The sequence below is a fragment of the Boleophthalmus pectinirostris genome, unplaced genomic scaffold (assembly GCF_026225935.1).
Source record: "Boleophthalmus pectinirostris isolate CB_2022bp ecotype Guang Dong unplaced genomic scaffold, ASM2622593v1 HiC_scaffold_12, whole genome shotgun sequence".
Taxonomy (NCBI): domain Eukaryota; kingdom Metazoa; phylum Chordata; class Actinopteri; order Gobiiformes; family Gobiidae; genus Boleophthalmus; species Boleophthalmus pectinirostris.
In genome coordinates this window covers 26,580,788-26,604,474 of record NW_026571018.1, presented here as the reverse complement: position 1 = coordinate 26,604,474, position 23,687 = coordinate 26,580,788, and the positions used below count along the sequence as shown (strand labels likewise).

The 23,687-nt window shown below is 36.7% G+C and overlaps 1 protein-coding gene across 1 annotated transcript in view; it reads left to right on the top strand.

The window, feature by feature from the left end:
* The window catches only part of nbeaa (neurobeachin a), a 131,587-nt gene that overhangs the window by 55,726 nt on the left and 52,174 nt on the right, over window positions 1–23,687 (top strand). The window contains 6 exon segments of the mRNA XM_055148797.1: window positions 5,290–5,416; window positions 6,475–6,594; window positions 8,989–9,135; window positions 21,165–21,362; window positions 22,802–22,935; window positions 23,016–23,124. Coding sequence (XP_055004772.1) covers window positions 5,290–5,416; window positions 6,475–6,594; window positions 8,989–9,135; window positions 21,165–21,362; window positions 22,802–22,935; window positions 23,016–23,124 — 835 coding nt within the window.

Genomic DNA, 23,687 nt, shown 5'->3' with positions numbered 1-23,687 from the left:
AGCATGGTTTAAAGCTCACAAGAGTCAATTTTGTGCAATATAGGATAAATATGTTCAGATTAATATATAAAATACCACAAAATCCACAGTTAAGTTATACTGAATATTCTAGTCTGCCAATGAAAACGCAAAACGTGGTCAAGGATGTATTATTTTAATAAATGTACATTGAACTACTACTATGTACTTCTACTAGTTCTGCTTGTTTAAACAATCAAATAAGTGTGTCAACCTTAGGTCGTAATTATATAATGGTGCAAAGTATCCAATGATTGATCATATTTGAATTTTTGTTTTAGAGATATGCAAAATAAGAATATCAAATGTATATAGTCTGTATTTAAAAAGATGATTTAAAGTAATACAGACTTGTGAATAAAGGTATAGAGTGATACTTCTGCACTTGTGGTTATGTGACAGTCTATTCCTTTTTTGTGCGATACTTGAACTTAAACCATGACATCTACAGGTACATTTTAGCACATTTCTGATGGACTGCCTTAATACTGTCTGAATCACGATAATCCCAAAAGATTTTTTCTGTATCTCCTGCTCATATATTTTGTAGTAAACCATCTTCTATTTAATTTTGGGAAAAATTGTCATATTTTTCAAACAACTGCTACAAACAAGTTCACATCCTTACATCATTACATCATCATTATGCCAAATATCAATCAATAAATCAAAAGTACTTGTTGTTGTACGGTACCTTTGCTTCACTATAACTTTCCCATTAGGCTCCATATTGATCGATACTGAAAAACTCCAGAATTAAAGTGTAGAGTTGGGTACAGTGTTTCTGTGCAGAGTTGGAGGGAGCCCATTGAAGTGAACATAAATGATGCAGTTTAAAGCTGGGTTTGGCTCATTTAATCACAGAGAGACAGGCCCCAGCACACTGTAGCTTCACCCTCATTCTCCACTGTGAAACGTAGTCAATAATGTACAAGGCTCTTCTGTAAGTACCTGCATGTGCTGCCAAAGGTGCATCTGTGTCGACCAAGATGTCTGCTATTTGAAAAATGTATGAGCAGAATTTTGAATGCAGTATAATAAGAGGATAGTACAAGAATTAGCATAGGTGTAGGTTACAACACTGGTGACACAATTATTAAACCGGGGATCCTGTATATTTTAAAGGTCCTATATTACACAAAACTGACTCTTATGAGGTTTAAGTTATGTTACAATGTTGTTACCACCTGCAGTTGTGTTTTGTTTCATACATGCATTTTAAGTAACCATTGATTATTAGTCTGTTTGCATCTTCAAAGCTCCAAGCTCATGCTCTGTTCCACCTTGTGATGACATGTAGTGGTAGTTTTCACATTAACAGTTACCTTTTTACCTTTAATTTAGAGATGATTTCAGGTCCAGATTCTTTTGAAGGTGTATGGAGTTTAAAAACACATTCTTTCCATCTATCAGTTTAGAATGAAAGTGTATGAAAAATGTCATTTGGTAACACAGAATGTGTCATTTGGTGAAACAGACCTGTGCCTGTTGTAGATAACATGAAGCATTTGACAAAAAAAAATCTGCATTTATTTTACAATGCAGTGCTTTTTTGGTCAATTAATTAGTAATTATTAAAAATGCAATTGGACAATAAATATATGAAAGGTAGTTGCATTGATGTTGATGTGATTTGATTGAGTTTTTTATTATATTTTGTATTTCAGTTGAACTGTCATCTGGTAAAATGGCAGATGTCATGTGGTGAAACGCTGATATATTACTGTGAAATGTATCAGAAAAAGTTTGTTTTGACATATAAATATATTTTTTACATAAGAACTTTTAACTTTAAAAAATAACTTTTTAATGGCCTACTGTGTATTTATAGATCTTAGTTTGTGTTTTTCATCATTTTCAATTGTATAGTTTATTTTAAATTCAGTTCAAGTTTAACAATATGGCTGTTGCACCGAATGACATATTTAAGATGCCCCTGGCTTTAAATGCAGAAAAAAATGTATTAGTGTTTTTTTTTCAATGGGCAATTACAAAATTATGCAAATTGTGAGATTTATTAGGACAAACCGTGCAATGTTTCGGCACTAGTAAGACAGTGTGCGGGATTTTTCTCTATGTTCATGGGCTGCTCCGTCTCCTCCAACGCACCCTTCTCAAGTAATTGATGTGTGAAGTTCTCATTCCTTCGATTACAAAATGATAAAATATACACTTAAATATATCAGAAAATTTACACATTTTGGATGCCATTATATTTAAATTTTTTGAGCATTTGACGATTGCAAAATGTCACCGACCCAGATACTGAAAGGTCAAAACATACACAACACAAATTGACAAATAAAGAATAGTTTTAACAATGTACAGTTTTTAAGATTTTGTACATCACCAGATAGTTTATATTATGGTGCTTTTAGAATGAATATCAGGGGTCGGGGTTTTCACCTGCGTGACCCATTTTAGTTGTCATTAATTTCTGTGACTACACAGGTGTGGCTAGAGTAGCAGTACTAACAGCAGTAGTTACTGGCGCGATAGTAAAATATATAATACAAAAGTGGTACAGCGTTTATTTTAATTTGAACAATTCAGAGCTCCCAGTGCACCTGCACCCAGATGTTTGTTATTTAAGATAAGAGAAATCTTAAATCTTTCAAACCAAGTTAGAGACAGGCAATACTGGGGCAATATATTGCAGTCAAAATGAATCTTGCACTGACATACAGTTTCCAATTATTCAAACAATAGATTGTCCTCAGCTAAGAACAAAATAACCTGCATTTTTTATTCATGGGATTCTTATTTTAGTTTAGCAGTTCATATTCCATGTCTGCGCTCAAATGTAAATTATCCTAGAGTTGTTTACAATATCAACCCTGAACAGAATCCTACATCAAATCTCAATAGCAATATTTTGAAAATTCACAGCCCTATTTTGAACAGTCAGTTGGTGAACAAAGTCCTAATGAACCAGGGCGTAGCTTTAAATGCCACTACTGCCCTTTATGAGCCCGCCTGTGTAGCTGTTCTTCTCGGGACCTTGCTGGCCACTGTGTTAGCACTGTAAGTGCTAGCCGTTAGCCATAAAGCATCATTATAATTGACCTTTTATTAAAACATGGCTCTACTGAGCTGTGGAGAGTTTTCCGCTCACCTCTCCCCTCACAATTCCTTACCCATAGAGTCATAACACCACTAATGTTTGAACATTACCTGTTAAATCCTGGCTTAACCCTGCTTTTGTCCCAGTTTTAGCCTGCTTTTTCTATCAATTGGTGTTGTATTTTAATTGGGGTGCTCTCTTTGGTTTGATCCTGTTCCAGTCCTGGTTTAGTTCTCGGTTTAGCTCTCCTTTTGATGTGTTGTTTGGGCAGGAATTTATAAGATTGTGGGGACTGAAATCTGTACAGTGACTTCTTAAGGACATGCCTTCCTTTTAAGAACTAAAATCAGGTCTGTATGATGTATAGGAAATGTATGTAACCCTAGAGGAAACATTTGGTCTAGTCCTGGTTTAGTCTTGGCCTGGTTGGCGTATTCCTCTTAAATTTATATTTAGTCAGGTCATATCTTAATGTACACAGCTGCTATTGCTAATGTAAACCAGTTGGCACTTCACATTACATATTCATCCCATAAGGGTAGTTCCAGGTCCCTTAATACTATAATCCCCAATCTTTATTTTTAAATGATCCCTTTGTTTTGTTTGTTTTTTGCATTGTTGACTCAAGATTGTAGATATGGTTAGTACATCAATCTACAGGAGGGGTGGAATGGCATACATACATCAGCCTCTGGATCCCATTACAGAGATAAGAGCTGCTCGTGTGTTACAGCGTTTCCATGGTAACTGCCCGGTCATGTGATGCTAAGGGAGGCAGGCAGTGGATGGTTATGGATTCATTGTTTTTTTGTTTTTTTTTCCCCTGTTCGATTTGATTTGATTTTTGCAATACTGACCATCACAAAGAATTGTTCCCTCTATACATCTATGCAAAAGTGAATGCTGATTTATTCTATATTTCTTTTTTTAGACCTCTAATTACTAATTTAATTATTTTATCAATTTACTGAAGTCATTGCCAAGCCTAAAATATGTAATGAGAACTTTAACCTTGTGCAAAATCAGAACCAAACCAAGACTAAACCAAGATCCAGAAGAAGCTTGCGTATCATTACTTCATATTATATTTTGACAGATCTAAAATATTCCAATTTCTTAATTTTCAGTAACGTGATATTACAATGTGTTAGTCAGTTATAAGCCAGCTGGTCATGTGATGCGCTCTTTGGCCGGTCATGTGATGTGCTTTGGGAGCCGGGGTGAGGAGGGGGGTAGGGTAGAGGGTGAAGGGGCAGAATAGAGGGGAGGAGAGGGGGGGACAGTCCTTCTCTGGTCCGGTCCTTATCGTCCTCCCCCAGATTTGGTCTCAGCGTGGTACTGCGGGCTCTGCAGCTCTGTGGCCTGTGATAAAACACTGCGAGCCTCTTCACACAGACCCAAGCATTCACTCCAGAGGTTCACATCTGATTTAGGACCAGCCGCAGAGTGTGGGAGAGCATTTTGATGGCAGCTTTACAAGGAAAATGTTTGGGATAATCTCGAATTGTATGTGGTGTAGACAGTGCCGTCAGAATACAGTGAGGTGAATGAGAGCAGTTTTTACCAAAGCCGGACCCCCTGATGCTGCTGCCACCGAGCTGTTAAATATTCTGTTTACTGTCGCTCTAGCACATCAGAATAACAGAGTTTAGTTTCTTCCTCCTTGAACTGCATTTCGGGTTTTGGGTTTTGACTTTTGTGTGTGTTTTGTGTCTTTTTGTGGTTCTTTTCTGTACTGTAATGTAGATTTAATAAATACTTGAATGAACGTGAATGAAACAAAACACAACTCTAGGTATGTTTTTGATAAGGAAACAACATTATAATAAAGAACAGGACATAGCGTAATATACTCCCTTTAAGATATGCTATGATATGAACATTTTCGTAATTGGCTGTTAGTTCTTTGATATCATTTTATGGTGAAGCCAGTAATTCAGTAAGACTTTTATCCGTGCATAATATTGGCACTTTTATTCATACAATCATTTCCCGTAGTTATTTGAAGCATGTAATAATAAAATAACATATACGGGGCAGTTTTGTGATGTTTTGCGTTGAGGTCAAAATATTGCTTTCTCATATATGATTGTTCTTATTCATGTTTTACAAAGTACAACCATAAAGACTCCAGCGCACAAAAGGATGTGTAAATATTACCATTTAAATCAACTGACTGCATAATATTTTCTGTTTCTCTCTTGCAGTTTTCGGACCAGTAAAGGTATCGGTTACTCTGCTCATTTTGTGGGGAACTGCCTCATCGTGACGTCACTGAAGTCCAAAGGAAAAGGCTTCCAACACTGTGTCAAATACGATTTCCAACCTCGTAAGGTGAGCAAATAAAACATGAATCTCCTAGTTCTTACAAGGACACCTGTTTGGTAAAGCGTGCTGGGATTTGCCTTGTAGTGCTCCCTTGTGCTTACCGACAGTGTTGATGAGTGTAGATAAGGTTTTCAATTAGGTCTGCACACCGCCCTCTAAAGCATTGTCAGCATTCGTGCACTGTCATGGCCGCCTCATTCAGCTGATGAGAAGGCCTTCCTCTGTATTCGCTGACCCAGGGAAATCTGCCTAACGAAGTCCCCCACGCTTCCATTTCATCAGTTTGTTTATCGGATGTGCCACGTTCTACAGTGTTCTCACCGAGTTTATATGTGATTTTTTTTAATAGCTTGAACGCACATGTCACTTTGTTCACTTTACAGATACTGCTTCCTAATTTAAGCGATGGGATTTGTCAACAATGATGAGATACTTTCCAATGAGAGAGAGCGACCAAATATAGCTTTTCTAAAACTCTAAGTAAAAATAATTCTATAAAGCCAGTGTCATAAAATGAAGAGAGTCTGGTGGCCAAAAATCTGCTGAATAATATATGGGTATGAGAAATAACAATGCTTAAGTTGTATATCAAGTACATAAAAAGTGAAAACAATAATGTAAACATACACCAAACAAATATACATTTATAGATCAAATTAAATAACAAGTGATTGTGCCACATCAGCAGAATCTATAATATATAGTTGTTTAAAATGAGTTGCATGAAATAGTATTCATATTTTACTGCATATTTATTGGATACTTAATTGTTACAATGTATGTAACTAAAAAAGTCCTTAGTCACTTTTGATAATTTTTTGATCCACAGAGCACCATTCTTCATGTATTATAACAAGATGAGTGCGTAAAGTGACGTAGCCTCATCTTATCTATTAAAATTTTTGTGATGCTTGCAAATTTCTATTTTTAATATTAAGCAAGGACTTTTTTTGTAATTGGTCTCCAGACGGCACAAGCTAGAAAAAACAAAAAAACAAAAAAAAACTCCAAATTGCAAATCCTCTAAAATAATATTTTGTTTTTTGTGTTTGTTTTTTTTCCAGTGGTACATGATCAGCATCGTGCACATCTATAATCGCTGGAGGAACTCGGAGATCCGTTGCTATGTGAACGGTCAGCTGGTTTCCTATGGCGACATGGCCTGGCACGTCAACACCAACGATGTAAGAGCTCTTTATTAGAAACACTATTTTATCTGAAACAAGGTGCCAACTGCAGTGAGGTCACACAAAGAGCAGCAACTAATGAAAGTATTTTGAAAAGAAGTCTGTCTGTGAGTCTGTGTTAAAATTGGTCAATAATTAAGCTAAAATAAATGGGTGGCTGTGGGAATAGGAGACATTGCTTTGTTTATTTGATCTGTTTTAGTAGTGTTTGTTTTTGAAGACTTGTTAAGGAAGGACTCATTAAGGAAAACCTGAATAGTTTATAATCTTAGTTTTGAGGAATACATTAACATTAACATTAAAAAAGTAAAAGATGGGGAATTTGAGGATTTGAGGAAAGTTAGTTCACTTTTTTTTTTCCTTTGCTACATAATTTCATACATTTAATACATATTTTTGATGTCTTCTGTATGTACAGTATATCAAATGTAGAAAGTGGTAAACAAGGTATAGAAAAAAAAAACATTGAATGAGAGGGTGAGTTCAAACTTTTGACTGGCAGTGTGTATCGCCAGATGTGGAAATTTTAAATCAAAGGCTTATATTAATGTTGATTTATTCTTTGGGTAATAGTTGTTTCCTTTTGTGTTTTCATTCTCAAGCCAGTTATCCTATCAGAAAATAGAATGAGCTCCTCAGTGCCAAAAAAGAACTTTTGATGATATGACGTGTTCCTCAGCAGAAGTCAAACAAGGACAGATTCACCTTTTAAATTTTTCTTTCATCAAAGCAAAGACATTCCGAGACACACCGCTGCTGCTGCTGCTGCTGCTGCTGCTGTTGTCCCTGAGTGAGGCGCCTGGTACTAGTCTGGAACAGCCTCTGCCCTCACTGAAATATTGGCAGAGTTTAGAGATTTGCCCTCTGCTGTGGTCGCCCTTGATCCTCAATCCAGCTCACTTCAGCAATAGAAAAAAAACCAAAAAAAAAACAACAACTTTCGCCCTAAACTTTTCGTGTTCAGAGCAGACAGGTTGAGTCCAGCAGGCGGGCTCTTATCTCCTGTGTTCTGGTTTGGCTCCTGACAGCTCCGCAATTACACAAGTCCTCACTGCATTCACTCTACATTCTTCCATAGCCTTTTTGGGTTAAATACTTGGCAGTGTTGTCCAAAAAATGTGTTCAAAAGTTGTGAACTGGTGTGAGAATGCTAAATGGATCGATGGTATCAAAGCTTGTTTTTCCTGAAGCTTTGCAGTGTTTTATCACTTTGAAAGAAGTCCAGATCCTGCTGAGATAAAGGTTATCAGTGAGTGTATGGGGCAGACACAGGAAATAATACAGGGAGGTGGTAAAGATTAAAATCTAACAAAAAGTGTCAGTATATTTGGTGTGTTTCATGTCTAGTGTGAATTATGGAAAATTACGGAAAGACATGTTAAAGCACGTAACTAACATGTAGAGGTGGTGTGGGTAGATGTATAGAATAAAAATGGAGATATGCAAAATTTTGAGATGTTTGAGATGTTGTCTGTAAAAATGTCCTTAAAAAGAGACAGAAATGTGTAGTAGCCCTGAGCTCCTCAGAGTCTGAGATGGTTCATATGGCACTAACATGTCAGAGATGTACTTTGGTGCTAGGCCACGGAGAGACTTGTACACAAGCAGAGCCGCTTTAAAGTCTATTCTCTGAGTCACAAAAGCCAGTGTTTGAGCACAGTACGCATGTGCTCATACTTCCTGGGTCGAGTCAGGACTCGAGCAGTGTAATCTCCCACATTGGCAAATTGTACTTGTTTTTCTTCACCAACTTTAGGAGTTTAACTATAATCCATTTACATATCTTGTAGATGAATGAATTTGACACAAGATGTGTGGCAGGTAGTGTAACTTTGGTAACTTGTTCCTAGTTAAATCTTTGGACAGTGGATGGACGCCAGCCGTCAGATGGCCAGGACAGGCAAACTAATTAGATTGATTGTCTGATCCTCAATCTCATTACACTTGCCTAAAGTGACAAATGTTAGTGTGGATTTTTCTGAGCTCATTAGCTCGTACCACATGACATGCCTGCACAGTATGACCTGATGAGTCTAAGTTCACACAGTTTCATACTCATATAGACCTGGTGTATTTATGTTCTGGTTAGTTATCTTAGTTCTGGTTAAATTCGGGTTTCTAAGTCTTTAAGGACTTTAAGGACTTTAAGCTTACTTTAATATTCAACATTGTGTAGACTTCCTTCCATTCAAAAGATATCATCATTCTGAGTCCCATGGATATTATGTGAAAATGAGACAAACTGGTTGTCACTCAGTGCTAGTTATGAATTTATCAATAGTAATCTAGCAATTCTTAGTCTATTTACGATCCACATTGTTGCTTGTATAGATTCTACTATAAGAAGGAATAAGGAGTTGATATTAAATGCATTTCTGTTCTTTCCTTCAGAGCTACGACAAGTGTTTCCTGGGTTCTTCAGAGACTGCAGACGCTAACAGAGTATTTTGTGGTCAACTCGGAGCCATCTACGTTTTCAGCGAAGCTCTAAATCCCGCTCAGATCTTTGCTATCCACCAGCTTGGCCCCGGCTACAAGGTAAAAGCACTATCATCTCCTCCTTATCTACCCTTTAGTTTGTATTCAACATATGTTTCTCTGCATATCTTTGCCCCATGTATCACTGCGCCGCTACAGTTCTCTGACAACCTGAAGATTGCATTGTCAGTGTTACTTAAAGCAGCTTTTACCCATTTGGTCTGTCAGCTGGAAGAATCACCCGCACATCAATCATAGCTAGACACAGGGGATGCTGCTAAAGATGGGTTGTCCCTGTCATTGCCATATTAGGGTTATTCATCGTCGCTTTAAGTCAAATGGCTGACAACGTATATTTTGCTGTTGTGAGATGAGGGGGGGTTTGTGAATGAACTGCAGTTGGTTGTCTGAAATCACACGTGTTTGTTTATGGGGTGAATGATATTGACATTTTGGGAAACAGTTCTTGTGGAAGAAGTTTTTATGCTCATATTATGCAAAATGGACTCTCTTGTGAGCATTAAGCCATGTTATAATGTTGTTATCTTATTGAAAACATATGGCGCAGTTGTGTTGTGTTTCATTCACACATGTTTGAGTAATCCTATATTATTTGTCTGTTTACATCTCCAATGCTTAAAATGCTCCATTCCACCTTATAATGTCATGTAGTTGTAGTTTTCATGTTAACAGCTACATTTTACCTTTAGTTTAGTAGAGATTGGCAATTCCAGGGCAGAAATTATCCAAATGATTCTCTTGAAGGTGTATGGAGTATAAAAATACAGAGGAGCATACCCTGTATTGCCACATGACATCACACAATGGAACAGAGTGTTTTCTGTTTGAGACACAAACTCGGAATAAATATGTAGGGTTTGTGTGTTGAACATGTGCGATTGAAACAAGACACATACAAACAGACAAATAGACTAATATGGGCCCATTAACATTCACACAATTTATATCTTTGCCATATCACAATAAAAAACAGTTATACATTATAGGTTCTTATACACTAAACAATCCTAGAGTGCAACTGATTTACTCTGTGCAAAATATAATGCACTTTGAATGTGATATTATTTAAAGACCTAATGAGGGTCTAGTTGGATGCATTAAGAAGGAAATAATAACTAATAAACAACATAGTATAGGTTGCACGTCTTGCATTTATGGCCTCAGCATTATAGAGAACTTTATGTAACATTTATTTACTGGTATTATGCCCCACTTGCACATATTTTTACCAGTTGGAACTCTCATCAAAGCTATAACTGATCCAACAACATTCTGTCTCTGCGCTCTCCACATGTTTAAACTGTAAACACATGCATCAATATTGAATAAAAGGGGCTTGTTTATCGTAGAGAAAACTCTGTATGGTGTTTACACTCTTCTGTACGTTTTATACAAATCTGTTCCATTATTTAAGTTATGGTCAATTGCTTTTTGTGTTGGACTATTTTTTTTAAATGTTGTGTTTTTAATTGTATACTGATTACAGACCAAGGGCACAGATAAAAGATACTTGTAAATATACTTTACATTTTAATTTAAACTAATGCTTTTTCAAGTGACTCTTAAACTAAAGAGGTTATAACAGCTTTCTGATTACCGACCCTTCAATAACAAGAACATTGTGTAGAATTTAAACTTTTTCTGTCTTACAGGGCCCATATTATGCTATTTTATGATCTATTTTATAATGTTTCCTCATCATAAACATACCTGGAGTTGTGTATTGTTTAATTTACACCCGTTTAAGGCACAAACCCTGCATATTTAGACTGAGTTCTTTTCTCAAATGGAAAACACTCTGTTCCGCCTTGTGATGTGATGTGGTAATACAGGAAGCACTCTACTGTGTTTTTAAAGTTCATACACCTTCACTAGAATCATTTGGATGAATCCTGGAATTGCCAATTTCTACTGAACTAAAGGTAAAAGGAGCTGTTAACTTGAAAATGACTGCTTCATAGCATCAAGGTTGAACAGAGCATTTTGAGCTTTGGAGATGTGGACTAATAATAAAGGGTCACTCAAACATATGTGAATGGAACAAAACACAACTCCAGATATATTTTTGAGGAGGTAACAACATTATAACATGGCTTAAAGCTCACATGAGTCAATTTTGTGTAATATAAGGCCTTGGAAAATGTGAAAAACAGAACAGTTTGTGGTGGTCCAAAGATGCCCCTTACTTTCCTAATCCATTCCGAGCATCCTAATTATTCATCGCAATCAGTTCAAAGGCTCATTCACAACATTCAGAAGTCAGAGTGGAGTTTTTGCTGCCACTGTAAAGTTAACAGCTAGCCTGCTAACAGCATACTAACTGGATTTCAGCCTACACAGCGGCCTCACTTTGACAATAGCTGCTTAAAATTACAACATATCTGTTCTTTTGCTCCACTACAGGGACAAAAATGTACAGCATGCTTCCGTGTTGATAAAATGCATTTAAATGAGGTACTTGACATTGTTGTGTGCACTGCTCTGATAGCTCCAGCCCTAACCACGTCTGCCTGTTGGCGTCTCCACCAGCTGTCTGTGTGGGGCTCTGGCACTGGTAGACTCGTATACGCCTCAGGCCCATCACATCTTATTTATGAAGGTGTCCAAAGCACCAAGGAGAGCTCTGCCTGTGTCTGTGGGTGACAAGGAGCAAGAAAATAAGGCTATTGTGTAACTTTGTATTAGTCTATATATCTACTCACTTTAATGGGTGGTATTTCAGTATATAGGACTCTGGTGTCATGTAGGGCTGGGCGATTGATTGTTTTAGCGCGATTCAGTCATTTGTAATTGTTAATGATTGGCTGGGGGCTTTTTAGCAATTCTCTGTCAGTTAAAGCCTGTGGTTTGGAGCAGAGTTCAGATCTGGAGGAAGAATGTGCACTCTATTTTGCGCTAAATGGCAAATATTAACAGTCTGTATTGTTTAAAGGTCTTATATTACACTAAATTGGCTCTTGTGAGCTTTAAGCCATGTTATAATGCTGTTATGTGCTCAAAAACATATCTGAGTAATCCTTTATTCTTTCCCAAATCTCAAAATGCTCTGTTTCACCTTGTGATGTCATGAAGTTGTAGTTTTCAAGTTAAAAAAAAGTTAACCTTTTACCTTTGCCTCAGTAGAGATCTCAAGTTCCAGGGCTGAAGTTATCCAAATGAATCTAGTGAATGTGTATGGAGTTTAAAAACTGTTTTCCGTTTCAGAGAATAACTCAGTCTAAACATGCAGATTTTGTGTGTTAAACAAAACACAACACAGGCATGTTTGTGATGGGAAAACAATGTTATAACATAGATCAGAAAATAGCATAATGTGGATGCTTTAAATTCAGGAAATTAATATTGAAAACCACTGAATAGGCTATCAGTAAAGTTTTTGATGAGCAGAGTTTGTTAAAAAGCACTTAAAGTAGATAGATAGATAAAAAGATAGATATAGGTGATGTGCTGGTGCAGTAAAGTAAAGCTAAGAATATACACAGGCTTTCAAATATTCATTTTGTTGGCATGCTTGAAATGGTTTTGTGCTTTCTTGTGCTATTTGAAATGTTTTGACTGGATGTTTCATTAGTGGGGCAAGACATATTTGCAAAAACAAGCTCAGTAAAGCTGATGGTTATTGTTATTTATTATTTATTATTTATTAGCTTTGGTGTCAGTCTGGGTCAATACATTTTCACTATGCATTTGTAGCATATGGTGGCTTTGCTGTTATTAACAAATACACAAAACTCTCATTATAGATTTTCTGTTACTATTGCTTAGATTTTGCTAAGAAAGACACTCACCTTTTTATGGGTCTATTCATACAAACTAAACCACAATTTTGTCATATTTTAAAGGTCCTGTATTACGCAAAATTGACTCTTGTGAGCTTTAAGCCATGTTAGAGTGTTGTTGCCTTAACACAACTCCGGGTATGTTTTTGATTTGTTTCATTCACACGTGTTTGAGTAACCCTTTATTATTACTCAAAAGCTCAAAATGCTTTGTTACACCTTGTGATGTGATGTGAAGCTGTAGTTTTCAAGTTAACAGCTACTTTTTACCTTTTGTTTAGTAGAGATTGGCAATTCCAGGGCTGAAATTATCAAAATGATTCTAGCGAAGGTGTATGAAGTTTAAAAACACAGATGAGCACTTTCTTTATTACCACATGACATCACAAGGTGGAACAGAGTATTTTCTTCTCGAGAGAAAAACTATGCAGAATCTGTGTGTTAAACGTGTGAATAAAACAAAAGTCAACATCAGGTATGTTTGTGATGAGGAAGCATTACAACATAGATCAGAAAATAGAATAATATAGTCCCTTGAAGTCTTTTGTTTTACATTATAGACTGAGGCAGAGCATAGCGAGTAAATAAGGAGGCTAAGTGTTGGATTACTTACAACATCTAGGACACTTGCGTCATGTGCACCAGGTGAGCTACTGCACCACCTCAACACACATTTTTTTCATATTCATGGTCTGAACAAAGGTTATTTTTATTAAAACTGTCCTTTGTATAAAAAGCATAAACCATGTAACCCGCCTTGAGCTGGCCTATAAAACCAGATGAGTATCCTTTGAATGGCTAAGTGGGAGTTATCTAAATCCTCTCTCTTACTTAAACCATTGTCAGTGAGAACAGTTCTCTAATATTTCCTCAGCCCTAATAACCAAAGGCCCATCCATTTGTGCTTTGTTTTGTGTTTCTTCTGAATACTGTGAATAGTCTGTGCCCTGGCGCTGGTGTCCGGGGGCAGATCACAGGGATGGTTGCCTCTCTGTGAGCTGCACAACGGGCTTCAGATGCCCACAAGACACTATTAAACGGCTCAGTTGTTTTGTAGCCTCGAGCATCAACGCTGTTATCGAAATGATGAGTGTGCAGGATTTGGACGGATAGAGAGGAAGCCATGAATGAATAATCTATTCTCGAGTATATGCAGTACTACTACTTTGAAATAATGTGGAATAAAGTCGATTACACAGATGTAGATGTGTTTTGGGGTTTAATAGGTTTGGCAGTGAAAGCAAGCTGAAATAACTGAAAGTCATTCTTAAATGTTTATAATAAGATCAAATCAAATGGGCTTGACTAAAAATAATAACAAACAAATAATATAATAATAATAATCTATTGATCTATCTAAATGTTTTGCCATATAGCTATGCACAAATTGCTGTATTGATATTAGTACTATTTTTATGCATGCAGATATGAAATTACTAATAATTTGGGATGTACCAATACGATATCAGATATCATTTTGGTGGTTCAAATTTTGGTTCAGTTGATATCCTGTTTTGCTCTATAAATCTGTGTAATAGACGATTTACTGGACAATGTTGACCCAAACACCTCGCAATATTTTACTGTAGTTGCTTAAAATGTTTTGATTTTTTTTTTTTTACCATATGTCGTGTGTTCAAAGGAAATAAATTATAGTTTTTTTTTTAGTTGTTTAGTTGTTGGGTTTAGTTATTGGGTTTTTAGTGGCCATCAGCAGATCCTTAAAGGCAAAATATGGCACCAGTATAAGAATAGAAAAAGTCAGATTGGTGCATTCCTCCTAATAATTCAGACTCCCTCCACTTTTTTGTAGTAAATTTACAATTACATTTCTACATTGTGAGATCATTAAAGTTCTGTTGCCTCTTCTACTAGTCCTATTCCTACTATGACCGATTTAACCTTTAACAGTTTTCTATATTGTAGTCTCAAGCCTGTTACTGCTGTATGTTTCGCACAGATCCATTGTATTGTTTCATGTAGTAGGACACGTCTTGTTGTTTCTAGACTTGGTAAATAGTGTGTGACAGGCCACCTCTGGTCCCTCTGCTTCCTCCTGTTTACAGTACAGTCAACAGTGAAAGTCTATGAAGCAGATTGTGGCTGCTTTCTCTGCTGTTGTCAGTAATGAGGAGAAGGCACTGGCAGGTCCTAAACAAGCCTTCTCCTCGGCTATAGTGTTGTATTCACTGTCCATGTGTACCTATTGGTTCACTGTGGCCATCATGCTGTGTTCACTTGCCCCCAGTGTAGTCCAACATTCCTGCTCTCATATAATGACAGGAGAAGATGGCACATTACAACTAGTTTTTATGTTTAGCTTCTCTTGGATTTTTTTATACTTTATATGGACTTTCTTTTTTTTAATACTAAAATTTCGATACTAAGAAATACTCTTTTTTTTTAAACAATAAAATCAAATTTTTAACATTAAATCATAGTACTTTCCTTTATTTTACGATCTGGCCTTTTATCTGTGTAACCCCTCAGTGGTCCAGGCAGTGCAGTTTCCATAGTGGTTCATGGACGTATATTAGTCTATGTGTTTTTAAAATTGTTCTCATACAGCTCTATTTTTTATTTTAATTTTTTTTTTTAGGTAAATAGCCTTAATTCCTTTTACAAAGGTCAGAAGAATTGATCCCCAGATACTTATTAACAATTCATATTGTAAAAAATTCAGTTTGGTACATTATCCAAATCAACAATACACATTTGGTTCAGTTTCTATATGTTCATAAACACTTGGTCTTGGGTTGTTTTTCTATACGCTGTTGCTGAGGTTTGTTGATCTCATCATCACTAGACCAGATGTCCTGATTCCAGACCAGTGCCAACAGTCTGGCCTGGACATACAGTAATTAATGAAGCATGCGGTCTGGACACCTGCGGGGCTCATCTGTGCACGTGCAGATGTTTGTTGAGTTTGTGTTTGACACTTAGTAAAGTCATAAGCACACACATTAAAGCTGTCAGAGCCAAAACTGGGCCTTAAATTATTATTGATTGATCGCCGCCATTGTCGTTGTCATGTTTTGTGACTAAAGGCAAGACATGATATATTAGTATTTATTAAAAGCTACTCAAGAACATCTGTTGTTGCTAATGTAGTTCTGTGGTGTTACTGTTTTGATTGTCATTTAAATGTGCGTTGTGCAGCTTTTCTGGTGGAGAGTCCGTCACCTGCTTGTCTCCATGGAGATGTCTAGGCTTTGCAAGGAATGTTCCATGGGATGACCTCATCTATATAGCTTGTATTTGTTACGGGTGTTTCTGTTGTTCAAAAATACAATAATTCTCTCTGTGAATAGGGTTGCATCTCCATAGATCTGACCTGTAATGTAGACTATAGTAGTCTCCCTTGAGATAGATAGCCTTAATTTTTACTGTGAAACATTGTAGACAAAGCAATAACATCTCTGTGAAGACAAGCAGCTGACAAATCCTCCACCAGAAAAGTTTCAAAGTGCACCTTTAAAGTAGATGCATTGTGCAATTATATGTTACGTAAGGCAGCCCAAGTCTAACTCACCTTCTTATCTTATTGAATTGTTATTGCTTTGCCTGGAATGTTCCACAGTATGACATTAAACACATCTATCTAAACCTCACTATAACACATTTTTAAGTGTGATATATTGCTGAAGTAAATATACACATATAATTGAAACCAAACCATAAATCAGAATTATCCCCACAAAAGTATCCTAAATGTAGAATATTGTTAAAAACATGAGCTACAAGAAATAAATGGTAGAATGCAGCAATTGTTCATAAAGTCATAATGAGGTCATAATTCAACCTTGTACAGCACAAATCTTATAATCCAGAAAAAAAAAAAAACATTTCCCACTAATACAAACTAATACACATGATAAATATTGACCCCCCAAAATAATTGTTCTTTTTATCATGTACTGAGCAGTAGTCGATATATTAATTATTGTGATAGGCACTACATCTTTCTCCACAAATACAAGATAAAAGTTCAAGTTACAAGTCATATTTGGTCAAAGTATTTTTACAGATATACACATTTGTAATTTAATGAGGCAAAATGGATAAGTGCATTCCAGGAAAGGCAATAACATTTACATTAGGGACAAGCAGCTACCAGGCCTCCACAAGTTACACAGTGTACCTTTTAAATCTTCAAATTTTGTTCTAATTGTATTAAAATCATGTATTATTTGTGTATGTGCTCAGCTGGTGGATAGAGAGTCTCATATCTTCTCCTCTCATGCAGGAGTCTGGGGTTTGATTCCCTGTGGGCTCAGACTCCAGTCACCTTTGTGCTGGTCCCTAGAGAGGGTTTCTTCCTATGCCACACAACATTTGCATTTCACTGGAAGATTCTCAGGGTTACCTTTGAAGGGGGGGGCTATAAATATTTGTTGAGGTGCAGTATTGCAACAAACTACCTGCGTTTGTAAATCTGTATGTAAATGATAGTCTTATGGAGTATTTTGTTATTCGTTATTTCAATTATTGTTGTCATGTGAAAAAGAACATAGATGGAAAATGATGCACCATACATGTTCCAGCGTGTGATAAAAATAACCATCAACAATATATTTTTTAGGGATGCTGATTCTGGAAAAAATTGCCTGATTGGATATTGGCTTCCAAATATCAGTTCAGTCGATATCCTGGTAAAGTGGTAAACTGATGTAAAGGTTGGCTCAGACAGTCTTGTGATGTTTTAATTTTTATTTACATAAAGCTGTTCTGTAGTTATTTATTCAAGATATAAATAACACATCTGAATCAGTTTTGTCTTATTTTATTTTTGTTTTGTGTTCTGGTATTGGTTCATATATTGGCGTTTACTTAAAGCCATAGTATTGGAATCGGTATCGGAACTGAAAAACATTGATGTTGTTGATTATACGTTGTCATTTCACATTGTCTCATTCTGTATTAATAACAAAACAAATCTACTTTTTTAGAGATGGGGAATTTCACATCTGTCTGAGCCAACCTTTTACTTTTCGGTGTACTAATGCAGGTCATATTTTTTGGCCCTGTATTCGAACACGGTTACAACTTGCAATTCTGACACCAAACCATTTTAAATCTTCCCTACCAGCTACATGCCCAAATGTAAGTTTTGTATTTATTCTTAAGTGAAAACCCAGACTGGGGCACTGTAGACATGCCTCTGGTGGCTTTGGCTTGAATAGGGGTGCTGTGTTGCTGTTATCTTTTTGGACCAGCGTGATATCGGCCTCTGTCAGGTGAGACTGCCCTTAGCTCTGCCTTTCACCGCTCTGCTCTGTGTGTGTAAGGGTCAAACCGCATACATGTTCACCCAATGCTTAAACCTGTGTACTCTCTTGCTCAGAAATTGTTACAGCTCGTCCAATTTATTTTTTATAGCGTTTAACATAAGTCAGCATATCTCTTTTACTGTTTACCTCTGTATCCACCTCCACATATGCATACAGTATGGACACGCATAATAACTAGGCTTACACAGCAGAAAATGTGCATCTTAATAAGTGCAGTAATTTTTTATTCAGGTTATTCACTGGGTTCTGTGCAGAGACTCAATTAAACTTCAAAATAAACTGGAGAGCAATTTATCCATGTGTTTGATGGATTATACTGGTTGCTGCATGGATGCTGGCTGCTGCGTCCTCCCTGTTTGGGTTGGGAGTCTTCCTAGATTCACGGTCATTAGTCACGTACAGCTGTTAGACTGTATTGTGCTAAATTACAACTATAAGATACAAATTGGTCATGTAAATTGGTTTTATTTGCGAAAAGAGATGTACGAGTCCAACTTAATCATTGTAATCTCTGAAAACTAGAATTCTTCTTCCCCTTCCTTCCCTGCTGCAAATGATCAGATCAGTGGGCACACTTACATAGCCTGAAAACAACAGATAACTAGAATAATCAGATAACTCAATAATCAGATTTGATTTTAGTGTGTGTTTATGTGCACAAAAGAAATCAGATAATCAAAAACATGTGTTAGTAAATCTATCAATTTTTAGAGTAACAGTTAACATTTTGTCTTTCATTTTTGTCTTTGTTGGATTTGTTTGCCCTTTTTTGCCACAATTTTTCATTGTCAAAAGCTGTGTAAAAATGTGAACAACTGGAAAGAAATCAGATTACTAACATCAGATGTTACATGCTATTTCAGCAATCTCATAACTCCAGAAATCAGACAATAATCAGATTTTTGGTGTGCACACATATCTATTGTTTCAGTGTTAATAACTGTTCTGGTTTAATTTTTCATTATGAGTTACTGATATATTCCTGTTCCTTATGATTATTATGTGCATTCCTTGTTTACTAATAATAAATAATTCCTTCACTCCTTGTACACTATAGGGCTGTTTACTTATTCACTAGAAAACACATTTTACATGAAAAGAGCTCTGACTCAATACAAGGACAATATTTTTCACCCTTGGCTGCTCTTAAAAAGCCACCCTATTCACCAGGAAAACCACAGACCTGTCAACTGAGCAGGTCAGCGTTTCTGTCTATTGCCCTGTACAGTGGGCACACAACATTATAACAGTGTCTGGGAAAGCCTCAACCATTGTATCATATATATTCTATTACAAGGCTGCATCATGTTTAAATATGTATCTTCCCTTCTAAATAAATAAATATTTTATCTCTATATAACCCACTGCACTGTCACATTTGCCTTTTGGTTTCTGACAAAGCAACTGATGTTATCCTCTGCATTGGTTTGCGTTGCTTCATACATCTCCATTATTTAGAGGCTTTCGCTACAGTAACGGTGTGAAATTTCCTCTTGCATGTGGTAAAAGCGCTCTGGGCCTGTTTTCTACACTAGACCTCACATGAAAAGGTGGAGAACAAGCGTGGCCTGCAGGTCTGTGCGAGGCCTGGGGCTTTCCTGCTCACTGCGGCTGGGTTAGACTCCTGGGGACTGGGCTGCTCACATGCGGCAGAGAACCCCCCCGGATGGAGGCGCGGAGGGGGGCACAGCATCACACAGGCTTTTGATTTGGCTTCATAAGAGCAACACTGTGAGAGAGTTGAACCCAAAGACCTTCAAGAAACAGCAGCCATATATAGACACGTTACACCCACATGCGCTCAGCAAGAAAATGAGATGTGTAGTAACAGTTTGGTGCGAAATATCTGATAAATTAATCAATATTTTTAGGAGTTTCCTATCCTTGCAGCATTTGGAGAGCTGTTGTGCAAAACGATCTCCATCTGCCTCCTGTCTTGTCTTTCTCGTGCCTATTTGCATAGTACTATAAAATGGGATCTGAAATTTTGGCGTGTTTGTCTTGTTGGTTTAAAATTGTAAAGAGCTAAATGTTTTTCTACAATTGAAATAATGCTATGTGACAGTGTTGTTGTTGGATAAACTCAAGAGTACAAGATTTGTCCCTGCTCATATCATACAAATAAGAATGCTTTGGGAAAGTAAAAACACAGCATTGATTTAATGATGACATTACATCAGTGTTAGAAGAGTTAAATTTGTATAAATCTGTTTTTATTGCATTTGTGTGATACTTGACTCCACCCAATATACTTTTAAATCAGTTGTGTTTTGGCTGAAGACTGACCTTTGCAGTCCATCACTGCTGTGTTTGTGCACAGGACAAAAGGACACATTTAGATGATCTGACTGAGTCCTCTACAGAGACCCCCTCTCTGTCTCTGTGCAGCTAATTGAATTAGCGGGCGGGTTAACGCTCTGTTCATTAGGCTAATGCTGTGTTGTTTACACACGACTCAATGCTGCAATTAGGACGCCTCCATTTTGGACACTGAACTTGTACACACAGTCCACAATGGCCTGACACGTCCCCTGTCCTCACTGGTGTCACTCTAAAAGCACTGAGCATGTTTGATATTGGATCTATTTATTTATTATTTTTTTTTTACTTTGCTTTTGGACTCAGTGCCTTCGCTTATGTCCTGTCTTATCTTTGTTACCATAGAGCAAGTGCCAATACTGAATTAACTATTTATCAGTGGTAATTAATTATATATTCATTAGCTGTTGGCTGCATATTGTGTACAACATTTTAGCAAAAAATCTATATTATTTACCAACCTGTCCAACTGTCAGATTGGTTTCACCATTAAAGGAATAGTGTTTTGTTCAGACTCTTATTTTAAGTTAGCTTTACCTTTCTTTTTCTGGTTTCTGGTGCACACTGGCCTCACATGTCCCCTGTCCCATCTCATATGCGTCTCCCTGACTGCTTTTCTCTTTCACTCTTGTCTGTTTGGGTCAGTTTGGCTAACCCTGCTCCATCTCTGTCTCTTCAGAGCACCTTCAAGTTCAAGTCAGAGAGTGACATCCACCTGGCAGAGCACCACAAGCAGGTGTTGTACGACGGCAAACTGGCCAACTCCATCTCCTTCACCTACAACGCCAAGGCCACGGACGCACAACTCTGTCTCGAGTCGTCTCCGCGGGAAAACCCCTCCATATTTGTCCACTCGCCACACGCACTCATGCTGCAGGTCAGTTTGCGTGGGTACATATGTGCATACTCATAACCACATGCAATAATGCTGGGGTTCACCTGATTTCAAATGGAGCTGTGTAATATATTGAAATTGAACTGAAATTATGTATTGTATCATCAGTAATGTATTGTACTGTGCAATTAACAAAATATATCTTTCTGGAAAATGTATCTTAAATTTAGACCTGTTCTTGTCTGTTTCCTCTTTCAAATGTCAATGCTCCTCAAAATGTCTCAGTTACATTTTGAAAAGTGCAATCACATTACTTGTCAGAAAAAATCGACTAGATTTTTGTTTTTAAAATTGTCTGTTTTGAGTGTGCAATGAACCTTAAATCTTCCTTTTTATATTCTAATAAAATACTGACTTCCTTTACAGTACATTAATAGCAAGGTAATGAAAGTAAACAGCATGATAACTAAAAGTGATTTATCTTAATCCTTACTTTTACCTGATTTGGAACCAAAATAAGTGGTGACTTAGTAATAATACAGAAATAATAATAAGATATTTAAGAGTGTTAATCCCAGTTAGAATGCTACTACAGTGTAAATCAAAGTGTGACCAAATGACCATTGGGTCACATTCATCATTCATCAAATTTATACATTTAGACTGTAAACATGGTGGTGATTTTAGGTTCAGATAATAAAAAATAGAAAATCCCTCTTTTCATGGACCTTGTATTTGAAAGATGTGTCCTTGAGTGGAGGACTACTTTGATCATTTTAATTAGGGTGATTTTATGCACTTTTAAACACAGTTTCAAAATACACCTACTTTTTTACTTTTAACAATGTTATCATTCACCAAATGAGGCCAATATACCTGGCCCTGCATTTAAGAGCATTAGTATAATTTAGTATTTAGAGCATAAAACATCATTTAAACACGTCAGTGATTAAGGTCCATTAAGAGTTAAGTAGTGGTATATATGGAGCTGAAAGTCCACAGGTGGGCTTTTTGCCTCAAGCAAACATTGATTGCGATCCTGTGAGTTTTACGCCTCATTTACGATAATAGGTAAACCCTATTATCCTTAATGTTGTCCAAGCCTCATCATTTTGGGTTCATACACATATTAAGTTTTGAGGTCCAAGTTTGTTTGCTGTGTCCTAAAATGTGCTCTGATTTAGAAAGCACAATTAAAGAAAAAAAAAACATATTTCATTAAAACAAGACCAGTTATATTCAGTGTGATATCTTTTCAACAGCAAGGTACTTACTATTTCCTTTTCCATTAATCCGTCTTGCTTCTTATGCAGTATGCTTTGTCCTTTATACTCTGTGTCACTATAGAGACAATACAATGCAATACCAGCAGTAAGCTTATTTTAAGAAACACATTTGCTTAAGTTCATGTTAGTTATCTGTCTCTAACAACTAAAGAATACAAAAATAAACTCACTATTTTCCTTTGTGTCTGTCCACAGGATGTAAAGGCCATCGTCACCCACTCCATCCACAGTGCCATTCACTCCATTGGGGGCATCCAGGTGTTGTTCCCTCTTTTCGCTCAGCTCGACTACAAACAGCTCAATGACAGCTCTGTGGATACTACAGTCTGGTATGAGGCCAAAACATGAAAACAAAAGAATATATTTTACTTAAGATAGTTTTGAATGTTTATTTGCATTTTGTCTTTAGCGCCACTCTGCTTGCGTTCCTGGTGGAGCTGTTGAAAAGTTCAGTGGCGATGCAGGAGCAGATGTTGGGCGGAAAGGGCTTCCTGGTGATCGGGTACCTACTGGAGAAGGTCAGGTTTAATGAGCGGCTTTTATAATTGTCCTGGTGATTTTTTTTAGCATTTAGACTAGATCACATTGATAAAAGGTTACAAATTGAGTATATGTTTTAAGTTTCATTTTTTTGTTGAGTAAATAGAGCAATTTAAAGCTGACCTATTATGCAAAATCGACTTTTCAGAGCCTTTAACCATGTTATAGTTGTTTCCCCTCACGATTTACTCCTGCGAAGATGCATTTGGAGTGATTTGTGCATATTTGAGCAATATTTAATTGCTTATTTTCAAGACACCATTTTGCTGATCAGCCTCCATTTTCACCACCACTGATATACGCCCACTGCTGTACTTACTTCATTCTCCAGTTTTATTTTCTTAATTCGTGTAACACGTAGGATTCTGCAGCGTTGCGTAATCATTTCAGTACAAATGTGGCTTGTTAGCATGATAGGTGCCACAAACTCTGTAGGTCTTTTGTAGCGATGCCATTTACCGCTTTAGATGAATATTGAGATTTAAATTGTCTAAATTATAACGTAATGGTCCACGGGTGTCATAGATTATAACTATATAGC